General features: G+C 40.2%; 1 protein-coding gene across 8 annotated transcripts in view; it reads left to right on the forward strand.

The window, feature by feature from the left end:
* TTLL5 (tubulin tyrosine ligase like 5) overlaps positions 1–15,899 on the forward strand; it is a 286,366-nt gene that overhangs the window by 165,209 nt on the left and 105,258 nt on the right. The window contains exon 29 of one of the 8 annotated variants that reach the window (XM_039232215.1): positions 3,713–3,757. The exons of the other annotated variants lie outside the window; for them this stretch is intronic. Within the exon in view, the coding sequence (XP_039088146.1) occupies positions 3,713–3,716 (4 nt within the window). The 3' untranslated portion in view covers positions 3,717–3,757. Of the gene's footprint in view, positions 1–3,712; positions 3,758–15,899 lie in introns of those variants that run through there. 8 annotated transcript variants of the gene reach the window in all.

Here is a 15,899-nt window from a genome sequence, read left to right on the forward strand (position 1 = left end):
CAGAGTACCGTGATTGCAGAATGGGATTATAGGTGACATTTTTTTTTCTGCTTACTTACACTTTGCAGTACTTGGACATTTTCATAGTCAGCATGTAGTAATTTTTAAATTGTCTTTTATGTCCTTTAATGTGCCTTACAGTTTATTATTAATTCAGAAATACTCTTATTTAAAACAATAAGATTCTGTTTTTTTAAGTTTATTTATTTATTTTGAGAGAGAGTAAGCAAGAGCAGGGGAGGGACAGAGAGAGAGGGAGACAGAATCCCAAGCAGGCTCTGCAGTGTCAGCATAGAGCCCGATGGCAGGGCTCGAACTCACGAACCACGAGATCATGACCTGAGCCGAAATCAAGAGTTGGGTGCTTAACTGACTAAGCCACCCAGGTGCCCTGAAATAATAAGATTCTGCTTTTGCTTTTGAACCTAAATCTGTAGGATTCCAAAGTTATATTGAAGAACAGAAAATTAGAACCTAATAGTATTTGCTGAAGATTCTCTAATAAGCAATTATTGCTGTAGGCATTTGTTTTAAGGATACTTAATATTTGTTAAAGAGGGGAACGAAAGAAAGGGAAGAAAAAAAGAGCTAACGTTTATTGAGTGCCAGTTCATGTGAGATCCTGTGCTTTTATAATTTATCCTACCTATTCCTGAAAACATGCTGTAACATGACTATTGTTATCCTCAAGTACAGATGATGAATAGCCATGGAAATGTTACCATTTGAGGGGCCCCTGGGTGGCTCAATCAGTTAAGTGTTGACTTCGGCTCAGGTCATGATCTCACCAGTTGCGAGTTCCAGCCCCACGTCGGGCTCTGTGCTGACAGCTCAGAGCCTGGACCCTGCTCCAAATTCCATGTCTCCTTTCTCTGCCCCCTCCTCCACCTCTCTTTCAAAAATAAACATTAAAAAAAAAAGAAAAAGAAGGAAAGAAATGTTACCATTTGAGTCTAGCTCACTCTTTTTTCTTTTTCTTTTTTATTATTAAAATATGGTACCTCTTTACAAAAATACAGGACCTCTTAATCCCTTCCACCTATTTTGCCTATCTTCCCCCCCCCCCCACCTTCCCTCTGGCAACCACTAGTTATATATATTTACAAATCTGCTTTTGGTTTGGTTTGGTTTGGTTTGGTTTTTAGATCCTACTTATGAGTGAAATCATACAGTATCTGGCTTTCTCTGACTTATTTCACTTAGTATCATACCCTCTAGATGTATCCATGTTGTCACATATGACAAAATCTCAGTCTTTTTTATGGCTGAGTAATATTCTGAGTGCGTTCGTGCTTGTGTGTGTACATTACATCTTCTTTATCGATTCTTCTGTTGATGGACACTTGGGTTGCTTCTGTGTCTTGGCTATGGTAAATAATGATTCAGTAAACCTAGGGGTGCATGTATCTTTTTGAATTAGTGTTTTCATTTTCTTTGGGTAAATCCCCAGCAGTGGAATTACTGGATCACATAGTGTTTCTGTTTTTAACTTTTTAAGGAAACTCCATACCATTTTCCACAGTGGCTGCTCCAATTTATGTTCCCACCAACAGTGCATGAGTGTTCCTTTTTTTCCACATCCTAACCAATACTTGTTGTTTATTGTCTTTTGAACACTAGCCATTCTGAGTGGTGTGAGGTGGTATCTCATTGTGCTTTTGATTTGCATTTTCCAGATGAGAAGTGATGATGAGCATCTTTTCATGTATCTCTTGACCGTCTGTACATCATCTTTGGGAAAATGTCTATTCAGGTCCTCCGCCCATTTTAAATTCAGATTATTTGTGGGGTTTTTTGGTGTTGAGTTGTATAAATTCTTCTTATATTTTGGGTATTAACCTTTTATTGGACATATCTACAGATACCTTCTTCCATTTAGTAGGTTACCTCATCATTTTGTTGATAGTTTCCTTTGCCGTGCAGAAGCTTTTTTATTTTGGTGCAGTCTCAAGAGTTCATCTTTTCTTTTGTTTCCCTTGCCTGGGAGGCATATCTAGAAAAATGTTGCCAAGGCCAATGTCCAAGAGATTACTGCTATGTTTTCTTTTAAAAGTTTTATGGTTTCAGGTTTCACATTTAGGTCTTTAATCTGTTTTGAGTTTATTTTTGTATATGGTGTGAGAAAGCGGTTCAATTTCATTCTCTTGCATATGGCTGTCCAGTTTTCCCAGCAAGAGACTGTATGTTCCCCATTGTACATTCTTGCCTCCTTTGTTCATAGATTAATTGGTCATAGAAGCATGGGTTTATTTCTGGGGTCTCTATCCTATTCCCTTGATCTGTGTATCAGTTTTGTGCCAGTACCAGATTCTTTTTATTACTATAGCTTTGTAGTATATTTTGAAATCTAGGAGTGTGATACCTCCAGCTTTGTTCTTTCTTGATTGCTTTAGCTATTCGGGATCATGTGTGGTTCCACACGAACTTTAGGACTATTTATTCTAGTTCTGGGGAAGAATGCCATATTTGGTAGGTATTGAATCTGTAAATTGCTTTGGGTAGGATGGACATTTCAACAGTGTTAGTGTCCAGCTCTTCCTGGTTTGAAAGCTCATGCTCTTTTTAACTACTTTAACTTTCCTCCTGTTAGGGAGAGGAAAATCAGTACTGGTCTTTGCATAGTGGCATCCCCGACTAGTCTAACACCTATGTATCAATGATGATAATGCTCAAAAGTGAGGCCGAAATATTTCTGAAAATAAACTGTCATTTGTGGACTATGAGAAACAACCTGTGAACAAAAGTGGAGAGCCGTTCCATGAGAAGCTGATGCAGACAGTTCGGCATTATAAATATCTTTGCCACAGCCTGTGACTCTGTACAATTTTTCACTTTCACTGGACACTAATATCATGCTTTGTGTGTGGGCAGAAAAACATCACTAGCCTGAAGAGGTAACTATAAGTGTATGGCTTACATTTATAATTTGGATTAAATTTCTGTTTGCTTTGTCTGCTGACTCTTCTGGCTGTAACTTAATTTCTTTCACAGATTTGAACCAGCAGTTCAGGCAGATTGGGATGACTACTTTCGTCATCTTGGTTTCTTACAGTGGCCTCATCATACAAGTGCTGCTCAACAAATCTTATACATATGATTTGTCAGTGAAGCCGTGGTCTAGCGAACGTAATATTCAATAGCTATGGTATTTTAGAAGAGAACCATGATATCATGAAAAGGATATAAAGAAAAAGAAATAATGAAAGATATTTCTTTTAGCATCCAGGCCATTTATGGTCTTAGTATGTGTGGAACCAGGCCATAGACAGACACAAAGAGAAGTCATACGTTTCTTCATCAGAAAGTATAATGTTTGAACTTAGAGCTCTAGAAGTAAAGATTTTTTGTTTGATACAGTCCCTAAAACACAAATTTTGTATTCCTATTTTTATCATATTCATAGCAAAACTAAGTAGCTTCTTTATATGAAGAGGACCCATTTTACCACATAAGAATTGCCTGTTGATCACTGAGAAATCAGGTTATGTCCCATTGACCCTCAAAAATAAGATCATACGTAAGAACTAATAGTAGCTAATAGCAACACATAGAGCTCATGATATGCCACGCACTAAATGCTTTATGTACGTTAACTCACTTAAAAGCTTTTACTCTGTGTTAGCAACTATTCTCAAAACTCTACATGTATTAACTTATTAAGTGCTCACAGCTGCTTTTTAAGTTAAGTGCTATTATCATTCCTATTTTACAGATGACGAAAGTAAACCACAGAGAAATGAAGCAATTTGCCCGCGATGGGCATTGGTGAATGGCAGCCAGGATTCAAACCCAAGCAAATGGTACAGAATCCAGGCTCTTAACCACTCTCCCAGTGATTCTCAATGGTGTATGCCCCAGTCACCTGAAGAGCTTGTTAAAACAGATTGCTGGGCCCAAATCCAGAGCTTCTGGTTCTAGTAGGTCTGGGGTAAGGCTGTATTATTTTCATTTTCAGCGAGTTTCTAGTTGATGCTGTGCTATTGGTTTGGGGGACCACACTTTGAGAATCACTGTGCTGGTGCTGGTAATGAATTAGTATTCAGTGCAAGCATCTGAGGACCAGAATGATGAGTTTCGGTAGTATCCTGTCAGAGACAGGTGCCTGGATTTTGCACTAGCTCTGACCTTGGACTAAGCCCCTCCAGGAAATCTCAGGGACAGCACATTTCAGTAGACTTGTCTTCACCTAACAGAACATGTGCCATGGTTGCCGTGTTATGGACTTGATGAATAAGAGGCCAGTTTGTAGTGTGATGAAGGACTGTCTCTATAGATTATATGTTGAATGTAGCTTGGGAATGGGCTCCTAGAAGCAACGCACGCGCATGTGCGCGCGCGCGCGCAAACACACACACACACACAAACACCCAACTTCAATAAGAAAAAAAGTCTTGACCATTAGTAGACATTTTATTTCCTTCCCTTTCATCCTGTACCTTAAAAAAAAAAAAAAACAATTCCTTTCTTGTGATTTCCTTAGTATTTTCCCTATTTTATAAAAACAACTTTATAAGGAAAAGAAAAAAAGTGTTGGTAGAAAGAGAAAAGAAAAGTGGGGTTTTTGGTGGGTTTTTTTGTTTTTGTTTTTTTTAGTTGTCCCCTAGCCCCCTTGGCCAGTTGAAGAAAGAGGGGTGGAGACAGGGTGCTGAAGCCCTGGCTGTAGGCTTAACCGTCCCAAGCTGCCTGCTGTTTTGCTTCCTGGGGAAAAGAGAAGGGAAAGGGGCCTAACCGATGTGATGAGACAGGCATTCTAAGTTTGTGACACCCTGCAAACTGTGTGCACTAGGTTTGAACCCAGCTCCGATTCAGCAGAGCAGTTCTTGGAAACTGGCGTGCCAGCTGCCCTAGACAATCTGCACATTAACTTTCACTTTGAGAACTTTTCCTGGCTCGTCCCTGTGGGGTGTGAAAGCTGGGTGACGGTGGGCCAGTTTTAGCAAGGCCAGCTGTGCTCGTGTGTACCTGCCTTGTTATCACAAAGGCGTCAGAGTTTTCCCTTCATCTGGTGAAAATCTGGCTGAGGTGGACTCAGGCTTCATTGTTGAATGAACTGGTGTCAGGGAGTTCTCTCTTGGCGCTCTTAAAGGTCACTCTTTGCTCACTTCTTTTTTAGTTCACAGCTACATTTTTCAGGCTTCATGCGGTATGCCGGTTATGCCAAAGTAAAGAGCTGGATCAAAGACATTTCTTGTTAATAAGGCTAAGGATCAATCTGTCTTTTCGGCTCCAGACTGCTAATAGATAAAGGACGAGGGAGTCTCCTTCTATACGGCCAGACTGCCAGATCTTAAGTTGCCTTCTAGAACGGTGCTGTGAACTTAACCTTTGATTGCTTAGTTTTTATATTCAGCTCTGTGTTCCATGAAGCTTGCCCCCAGCTCCTCTGCCAAATGTACTGAGAAATCCCAACTTTGTCCTGATTTCCTCCTCCCGGGGATCATGCCATCAATCATGGAGTGGTACAAGTATAGAGACGGCAAAAGTCTGGTTCACATTCTGTATCCATTGTCAAGTCCAGCTGGCTAGGGCCTCCCTGTGCTTTCAGAAGACAGACATATCAACGCTTAGCTATTTGACATGATACCTCAGTGTGTTCCTCCCAAATTTATATCATTGTCACACCGTATTTAATAAACTCAAAAGTAGCCAAAGTGTCCCCCTGGACATCCTCCGGCTATCACTACTGCTTCCTTTTCCTTTTCTATATCTCTTCTTATTGAATGAATAATCAGAAACCTCCCTTCTTTTTTTTTTTTTTTTTAATTTTTTAAAATTTTTTTTATTTATTTCTGAGAGAGAGAGAGAGAGAGAGAGAGAGAGACAGCCAGCATGAGCAAGGTAGGGTCAGACAGAGAGGGAGACACAGAATCTGAGGCAGGCTCCAGGCTCTGAGCTAGCTGTCAGCACAGATCCCAACGCGGGGCTCGAACCCACGAACTGTGAGATCATGACCTGAGCTGAAGCTGAACACTCAACCGACTGAGCCACCCAGGCGCCCCCAAAAACCTCCCTTCTTAATTGCTTGCAGTTCTGTATTTCATGTCATATATTTTGTTTGGGTCCTGCTCTCACAGATTTTTAAAAAACATTTTTTTGTGAATGTTTATTTTTGAGAGAGAGAGAGAGACAGAGTGCAAGCAAGCAGGGGAGAGGCAGAGAGAGAGGAAGACACAGAATCTGAAGTAGGTTCCAGGTTCCAAGCTGTCAGCACAGAGCCCAAGACAGGGCTCAAACCCATGAGCCGTGAGATCATGACCTGAGCCAAAGTCAAATGCTTAACCAACTGAGCCACCCAGGCGCCCTCCTGCTCTCACATTTTAATCTCTTTTCATTCTTGCCTTTTTTCTTTTCTTTTCTTTTCTTTTTTTTTAGCTTCTGTTAATTTTTAGCATGTTGTCATACTTCTACTCTTGGCTTTTCTATTAGAAGAAGCGTAGTAAACAATAGGTGATCGATTTAATTTGAGGGTACCAGTTGGTATACAGTCTCTTCCTTATCTAGGTTCTTAGTTTTCAGGGCACATATTTCCCTATCCAAATGCTGTTCTCTTCAAGGTAAATGAAACTCACAAGAATCATGGTATTGAATCAGTCGTATTCTCTGTACCTAGTAATTGAATTTCTATCTCCAAAGAGGAACAGTTCTTACTTAATTCGTGATTTATGGTTTTAGTGCTTGTGACTCAGTGCATGATTTAATGTGCAAAGAGGTTCATAACCTGGGAAAGGAAGGGAAGAGATAGAAATAAATTAGGTACTGAATATGTAAACTAGTAACTGAGATGTCAGTTTCAGGCCCAAATTGAACAGGTTAGCAAACCAATGATTTGGCAAAGCCCTTAGAGAATGAAAGGGGAATTACTTAAGCCCAGCATTGATTCATGAGAGAGAGGGGAAAACAAAAACAGCCATGCTACACTAACCTCATTTCTTTTCATGGTAGAATTTCTTTAGTAAGAGAGGATCAGGGGACTAAGAAAGAATTATCATAACTGGGTTTCAGCACAGCCTAATGAAATCTTGTGAGCACGAAAGAGAAATGGGAACAAGAGAATGCTGTTGTTAGGAATATCTGGTGACTAAAATGGGCAGCTTTACTTAAGCAATACATCAGGGTAAGTTTGAGAATAAAGTCTCTGGGGCTTTGTCATTGGCTCCTTAGTTCACCATTTTTATCAATGAATTTATTCATCCATTCATATTTATTTATTCATCCTACTGTATGCCAGGCACCTACAGAGCTAGAAGACATAATGATCCCATCTTCAGATGACACGAAGTAGGATGGGATCCTGAATATCTTGGAAGACAATCAGTATTAGCGAGGATTTGGTCAGGCCAGAGTGATGATTCTGGTTTATGGAATTTAGAACCTAGTAAGGAAAAACATAAAGCTCTTCGCATGGTTTCAGAAATTCAAGTGGGAAGAAGGCTTCAGGGTTCAGGTTGACTTTAAGTATAATAGAAGTTAACAGTGGAGTAAACTGCCAAAACCCAGTGCTACCATGTGAGAACATTTTCACAGCATATTGCCAGATGTCAACAGACGACAGGGCAGACAGTGCAGAATCACTCTGTGTGAGGGAAATACACAAAGAAGAAGAATATACATCAAAATGTTGACAAAATGTTTATAGTAGTCATCTTTGTTGGATTTCAGATCGATGACTTGTTTTTTGCCTGTCTTTTTGCATTTGTCCTGTTTATGGCATTGAGGATATTTTGCTTTTGTTTCTTAAAAAAATAACTTGTGTTTCATTTTGAAAAGATGGAAGGGGATGGAGACACTGCTGGCAGCTTGGACTTTGACCAACAGGATAGGGGGTGCAGGGAGGAGACTGATTCTCTCCCTCAGTCGTCATGCTCACCTCCACTGCCCCTCCCTGCTAACCAGCATGCATGGTAAAGCCCCACTTCCATGCAGGGGCCAGCGCCTTGCGTGAAGTTAGAGCACTCTCCCTCTGGGTTGGCTTGGAGCAGCGGGCCCCCATCGTGAGGAGGCACCTCCAGGTGGAGGACTGGCAAGTGGGCTGCGCTCCCCTGCTCGTGCTGCTGAGCGACTCTTGAGTCCTTTTTCAGAGCCACTAGGTTGGCGCCCCCACTACCACCGGCTAACCCACATGGGCACAGTCCTTGGAAGGAGATTGGAAGCACCACTTTACTTCTCTTCGATCTGACTTGCTCATACCTGTTCCTTAGTGCCCTTATTATTTCTTTTCCCAAAGCTTTGGATTCACCGACCATGGGAAGAATGTTAATAAGAGGAACTCCCATCTATTGTGTGTGCCAAACATTGTGCCAAATGCTTTACATGGATGATCCCGTTTAATTCTTGGACCAGCCCTGTGAGAGATGGGATTGATTATTGTAACCATTTCACAGAGGAGGAAAGCAAGGCACAGAGAGCCTCAGTGAGTGGGAGAGCCAGGATTTGAACCCAGCTGTCTCGTTCTAGAGCGCAGGCCTGGCCACCAGGCTGTGCTGCCTCCTGTTCTCCGGGCCATCCAGTTCAGAACCCAGGGTGTGGATCCAGGAGCACAGGGCCTCTGCTCTTCTTCCAGAATTCTCTCAGTAACCCAGCTTTTGGATTGGTTTTGATTCCTTTCCAGTGTCTGAAAACTTTCATTTCTTTTTGCCTTCTTGCTCGGATTATTCCTTTAATCCTCTCCCAAGGGCCTTTCATCCTCTCAAATAAACAAAATATTTAAAGGTTTTTAAGCCCTTTCACCCTGTTCTCAAGCAGGAAGATCACCTTGTGTTTATCATTTTATATAGTTCTGTGCTCTTGACCTAGCCTATAGGTCGTCAGAAGTTCACCAGTGTTCCAGATAATTTCTGAGCTTTTCTATGTCTTTTACTCCCCGGTTGTACTTCAGGTTTTCGTGCGGAATTACCATTTCCATAGGACTCCACAGATTCAAACAGAAAAGTCAAAGTGTTCTATCTAGTCTTATCTCACGAAGCAAACTCAAAAGGAAAAAATAAATTTTACTCTTTAGCACCTGTGTTTTCAGAAGTCCTTTTAAAATAATATTCCAACACAAAGACTCAGAATCAAGGCACCTGTCACCATGAGCATAAAATCTCTTGGCAGGTCTAACTCACTGCACTTAAATAATTTTCGGCACGAATTTCATTTGGTTCGCAGTCGCTGTTCCAGTCCACCACAGCAAGCCTTAAAAGTTGTTAGTGTTATTTATTAAATGTGTATCTAAATTAGTTTGACTTTTATTCTTTCACTAATGAAAGAGGTCCTCAGTCATTCACTGGATACCTTTAGTAAGCAGACTTTTTTTCTTGAAGCCCACACCATGCAATTTAATGCTAAACTTAACTGTCCCTGACCCCTTGACTCCCTTCTAAGTACATATTACTTTTAATCTCATAATATATCTTTCAGGCTCAGTTTTTCCAAGCCAGCATTTCTCTCTGCCTTTTGTCCAGACTGCTCATTTACCACTATTATTGCCTCTCTGCTTACATTCCCCTTACTTGCCCAGACCTTCTGCCAGCTTATTTGATCCTTCAGGGGCTCACACTCACTCACATTAACCATGTCGCTAGCTCCGCTGGCCTCTGCCCAGCGCTGTTCCTCCTCCGTTTTGAATACCTGTGGGGACTCCACTTATTCCAGAGTCCTGCCATTCCTGCCTTTTTTTCTCCCCCTGCGCCCATCTTCCCTGTGGACTCACCTTAACAAGTGTACTTCCTCCATATCTTGAGCTCTTTGAGAACAGAAGCTCATCTTTTTCTTCTTGCTAGTCCCTAGGAGCAGCGTGCAATAAATGGGTTGGATTTATTTCTTGGGTCATTCATTTACGCGAGTCGAATGCTGCGGAAATGAGAGAACTACTTGGGCACATATGTACCTTTACGTGGGGTCCCAGCATTGCAAAATGCAGGATGAGAAAAAATAATTTTGCTACAAAAATAAGAGAAGTCAACTAGAGATATAGCATATACACAGAACAGGAAATACTAATAGTTAGGTGTTTATGAAAGATAAAAGAAGTTATCTTTTTTCCAGCTGAGGTGAAATTCACATAAAGTGCATGGATCCTAGGTGTTCAGTTTGATAAGTTTTGACCATTTTATATACCCATGTAGCCCCCACCCAACACAAGATGGGGAGTATCTCCGTCACACTCAAAATCCCATTGTATGTCTTCCCAGTCAGTACTCCCCCCTCCCTCACTAATCATACTCTTATGGCTCCTCTAGTGATGCACTACTTTGCCTGTTGTGTTTTTTTTTTCCCATGGGTTTTTATTGTAGTAAAATACACATAACATAGAATTTACAAACCATTTGTAAGTGTACAGTAGAGTGGTGTTAAATCCATTCTCATTCTTGTTCAGCCTTCACCACCGTCCATCGCCATGACTGTATATCTTGTAGAACTGAAAACTGGACCACACAGTAACTACCCCATTCTCACCTTCCCCCAGGCCCTGGCAACCACTATTGTACTTTCTGTCTCTATGATTTTGACCACTCTGAGTACCTCATATAAGTGGAATCATATAGTATTTGTCCTTTTGTGACTGGTATCTGATATTTAGCATAATGCCCTCAAGGTCCAATCATGTTGTAGCATATTGCAGGATTCCCTTCCTTTTTAAGACTGGGTAATATTTCACTGAACTATGTACCACATTTTGTTTATCCATTCATCCTTGATGGACACTGGGTTTTCTCCCACATTTTAGCTATTGTGCTATGCACATGGGAGTATAAATGCAGTTTTGCCTGTCGTTGGACTTCTTGTAAGTGGCATCAAACAATATTCTTTTGTATCTGTCTTCTTTCAGCACAGTGTTTTAGACATTCATCTATATTGTTGCTTATGTCAGTAGTTCAGTGTTTTGTAGTGTTGAGTGTAGTATTCTGTATGAATATTCCCACAACTTGTTTATCCGTTTTCTTACTGATGAGCATTAAGATTGATCTCAGTTTTTTACTATTAGGAATACAAACTCAATGAGAATTCTTATACAACCCTTTTTTCTATAACTATGTGTTTTTTGGGCGGCTTTCTACTTAGGAATAGAGCTGTTAAGTCATATAAATATGTTGTAATTTATAAGAAACTGACAAATAGTTTTCTGAAACTATTGTATCATTTTACATTCTCATCAGCAATGGGTGAGAATTCTAGGAGCTCACATGTTCCCCAGCATTTGGTATTGTTGTGTTTTAAACACAACATATTTTAAAATTTTGTTTTGTCTTTTTTTTTTTTATGTTTATTTTTGAGGGAGAGAGAATGAACTGGGGAGGGTCAGAGGGAGACGGAGAGAGAGAATCTGAAGTAGTCTCCGTGCTATCACTACAAAGCCCAACGTGGAGCTCAAACCTACTAGCTGTGAGATTATGACCTGAATCGAAGTCCAACACTCAACCGACTGAACTGCCCAGGCACCCCTGATTTCACTCATTTTCAGAGATGTAAAGCACTATTTTCATTTTCCTGATGACTGCTGATACTGAGAACTTCTTATGTGCTTTTTTATGTTTTATTGGCCATTCATATATATATTATTGGAAAGTATTAAAATGTTTTAAACATTTTTAAATTAGGTTGTCATTTTATTGTTGAAATCTACAGTTAACGATAGGACTTCTTTATGTATTATCAATTAAGAACCCATTCTCACATTTTTTTCTTCAGGGCATGGCTTACCTGTTCATTTTATTAGTGGTATCTTTTGATGAGCAGAAATGTTTAATTTTAATAAAGTTTAATTTATTTTTAAAAGATTTTATTTTCAGTAATCTCTACACCCAACATGGGGTTCATGATCTTTGGTTTACCACCCAAAGATCAAGAGTCACATGCTCCACCAGCTGAGCCAGCCAGGGGCCCCTGAGGTCATGATCTTGAAGTTCATGGGTTCGAGCCCTGCATGGGGCTCTGTGCTTACAGCTCAGAGCCTGGAGCCTGCTTCAGACACTGTGTCTCCCTCCTTCTCTGCCCCTCCCCAACTTGCTCTCTGTCTCTTTCTCTCTCATAATGAAAAAACATTAAAAGTTTAAAAAAAAGAAATCTTTGCCTGTGACAAGTTTGCAAAAGCATCATATTTTCTTCTGGAGGCTTTTAAGTTTGGGGGTCTGTAATCCAACTTAAATTTGTTTTTGTCTGTGGAATGAAGTAGAGATTGATGTTCATTTTTTTTCATATGGATGTCCATAGTTTTAGCACTATTTGCTAAAAAAAATTTTATTTTCCCCATTGAATTCACTTTGCAACAGTGGTCAAAAATCGATTGACCATATATTTATGGGTCTATTTCTGAACTCTTTATTCTGTTTCATTGATCTTTTTATTTGCTCTTATGCTTCTGCTGCACTATCTTGATTGTGGTTTTTATATAGTGGCCTTGAAACCAGGTAATGTAAGTCTCCCTTTTAAAAATTGTTTTGACTCTTCTAGATTCTTTGACTTCTCCATATAATTTTAATTTTTTTTGATGTTTTATTTATTTTTGAGAGAGAGTGACAGCATGAGCAGGGGAGGGTCAGAGAGAGACGGAGACACAGAATCCGAAGACAGACTCCAGGCTCTGAGCTGGCTGTCAGCACAGGGCCTGATGCAGGGCTCGAACCTATGAAGCGTGAGATCATGACCTGAGCCGGAGTCGGACACTTAACCGACTGAGCCACCCAGGCGCCCCTCCATATAAATTTAAAAATCAACTGGTCAGTTTCTTCAATAATAGCAAAGCCTACTGGGATTTTTATTGTGATTGCTGTTGGAGGTGGTTTCCAGTTCTGGTAGTGGCTGAGTAAGTTCTTATCTGATCAGACTGCTGGATAAAACACAAAATACAATTACCTGAAGGCAGTGCAGGGCAAACAAAAGCTGGTAGGTTTAAGAGAAACCAGTATTTGGAAGAAGGGAATGAACATTTGGAGGAAGGGAACTGTGAGAGGTGAGCTTTCCCTTTGTTTTTTAGTTATTGCCTTTTAATCTGAGGGCAGGCCACAGTTTGCAATTAGAACTTGCATAGCAATCCAAAGTAGCTGGCTTAACAAACTAGAGGCTGGAGTTCAGGACAGCCACACCTGCTAGAAGAGTAAGAGGAGAACCCTGGAAATGAGGCAGCCAGAAAGGTGGAGACCTGCTCTAAACTACATGGTTAGAACTAAAAGAACTGAACATAGAGCCCTGGCCCACTGAGGAGATGAAAGAATTGCAGGTGGAGTTTCACCAAATTAGCTGCCTGCTTAAAACAACACACACACGCACACACGCACACACGGTCTTTGGAGCAATATATTTATAACGTTTCACAGTGTCCGGGATGCAATATGAAATTATTCAACATATGAAAAAACAGGAAAACATGACCCATTCATAGAATGAAAGATAATCAATGGAGACCAGTCTTAAGGAGGCTCAGATGATGGAATTAATAGACGAGGATTTTAAAGTGGCTACTATAACTGTGAACAAAGATGTACAGGACAATAATGCTTCAGTGAATCAAAGATAGGAAATCTCAAGCCAGTTTTCCAGATGGAAACTGTGGAACTAAGAACACAACATTTGAAATGTAGAATAAACATCTTAACAGTATTGAGTCTTCCAATAGGTAAACATGGTATATTTGTGTATTTATTTGGATTTTGTTTAATATTTCTCATAAATGTTCTGTAAATTCAATGGAGAGATCTTGCGTGTTTTCTAGTAAATTTATTTCTGATATTTGGCATGTTTTTATGAGATTATAAACTGTGTTGCTCTTTAAAATTTCATTTTCCTGTTGTGGGTTATTAGCATTTAAAAATATAATTGCATTTTGGGGTGCCTGGCTGGCTCAGTCAGTTAACCGTCTGACTTAATTTTGGCTCATGTCATAATCTCACAGTTTGTGAGATCGAGCCCCACATCGGGCTCTGCACTGACAGCACAGAGCCTGCTTGGGATTCTCTCCCTTCTCTCTCTCTGTCCCTCTCCTGCTTGCTCTCTCTCTCAAAATAAATAAATAAACTTTAATAAAAAGGAATTGTTAAAAATATAATTGCATTTTGTGTATGGACCTTGATTCCTGTACTACCAATATTTTTATAAAATTCATAAGGTTTTCTATGTAAATAATCACATCTATGGATACTGGCAGGTTCTTCTTCCTTGTCTTATGACATTGGCTATGCCTTCCAATAACTAATTATTTTTAAGGTTTTTTTTTAGTGTTTATTTTTGAGAGAGACAGAAAGAGAGAGATAGAGCACAAGCAGGGGAGGGGCAGAGAAAGGGAGACACAGAATCTGAAACAGATTCCAGGCTCTGAGCTGTCTGTACAGTTAGGTACAAACTTACGAACTGCGAGATCATGACCTGAGCTTAAGACAGACGTTTAACCAACTGAGTCACTCAGGCACCCTTTCCGTTACTAATTTTTAATTGAAGTAGTGAGAAAAAACATCCTTCCTTTATTCCTATTCTTAAAGGAAAAAAGTTCAGTGTTTTACGAATAAGTATGATGTTAACCATAGATTTTTTTTTATAGATATACTTTATTGGGTTTAGGAACTTCCTTTCTTTTCCTAGTTTACTGAGGGTTTCTGTCATGAATGGGTGTTGCATTTTGTCCAATGCAGAATTCCATCTAATAATATTCTAATAGGATTTTTCTTCTTTATTCTTTTAATGCGGTGAATACATGATTGATTTTTACATCTTAAACTATTCCCATGGTAAATATCACTTGGTCATGATACAATCTTATTTTTTATAGGAGATAGATTTTTTTTTTTTTTTAAGTTTAGAGAGTATGAATAGGGGAGAGGGCCAGAAGGAAAGAGAAAGAATCTCAAACAGGCTCCACGCAGAGCTCGATACCATGACCCTAGGATTGTGACCTGAGCTGAAATCAGGATTTGGACAGTCAAATGCCTGAGCTACCCAGGTGCCCTGGAGATAGATAGATTTTTTTTTTTTTTTTTTTTTTTTTTTTACAAATAGTTTATTGTCAAATTAGTTTCTACATAACACTCAGTGCTCATCCCCAAAGTGCCCTCCTTCATGCCCATCCCCCCCTCCCCCCCACATCCATCAGTCCTCAGTTTTTGTCAGCATTCAAGAGTCTCTCATGGTTTGCCTCTCTCCCTTTCCCCCACCATTTCCGCCCTTCTTCTCCCCCTTGGTCCTCCGTCAAGTTCCTCCTAATCCTCCTATACGTGCAAACATATGGTATTTGTCCTTCTCTGCCTGACTTATTTCGCTCAGCATAACACCCTCAAGGTCCATCCATGTTGCTACACATGGCCAGATTTCATTGTTTCTCATTGCCATGTAGTATTCCATGGTATAGATAAACCACATCTTCTTGATCCATTCATCTGTTGATGGACACTTAGGCTCTTTCCATGTTTTAGCTATTGTGGAGAGTGCTGCTATGAACATTGGGGTACATGTGCTCCTATGCCTCAGCATTTCTGTATCCCTTGGGTAAATTCCTAGCAGTGCTATTGCTGGGTCATAAGGGAGTTCTATTGTTAGTTTCCTGAGGAACCTCCACACTGTTTTCCAGAGGGGCTGTACCAGTTTACATTCCCACCAACAGTGCAGGAGGGTGCCCGTTTCTCCACATCCTCGCCAGCATCTAGAGTTCTCTGATTTGCTCATTTTAGCCACTCTGACTGGCGTGAGGTGGTATCTCAGTGTGGTTTTGATTTGTATTTCCCTGATGAGGAGGGATGCTGAGCATCGTTTCATGTGTCTGTTGGCCATCTGGATGTCCTCTTTGGAGAAGTGTCTGTTCATGTCTTCTGCCCATTTCTTCACTGGGTTGTTTGTTTTTCGGGCGTGGAGTTTGGTGAGTTCCTTATAGATTCTGGATATTAACCCTTTATCTGATTTTTTTTTTTTTAAATAAAGGAGATAGATACAGGTTG

This window comes from Hyaena hyaena, unplaced genomic scaffold (genome assembly GCF_003009895.1).
Source record: "Hyaena hyaena isolate Hyena2069 unplaced genomic scaffold, ASM300989v1 scaffold_65, whole genome shotgun sequence".
Classification (NCBI taxonomy): Eukaryota; Metazoa; Chordata; class Mammalia; order Carnivora; family Hyaenidae; genus Hyaena; species Hyaena hyaena.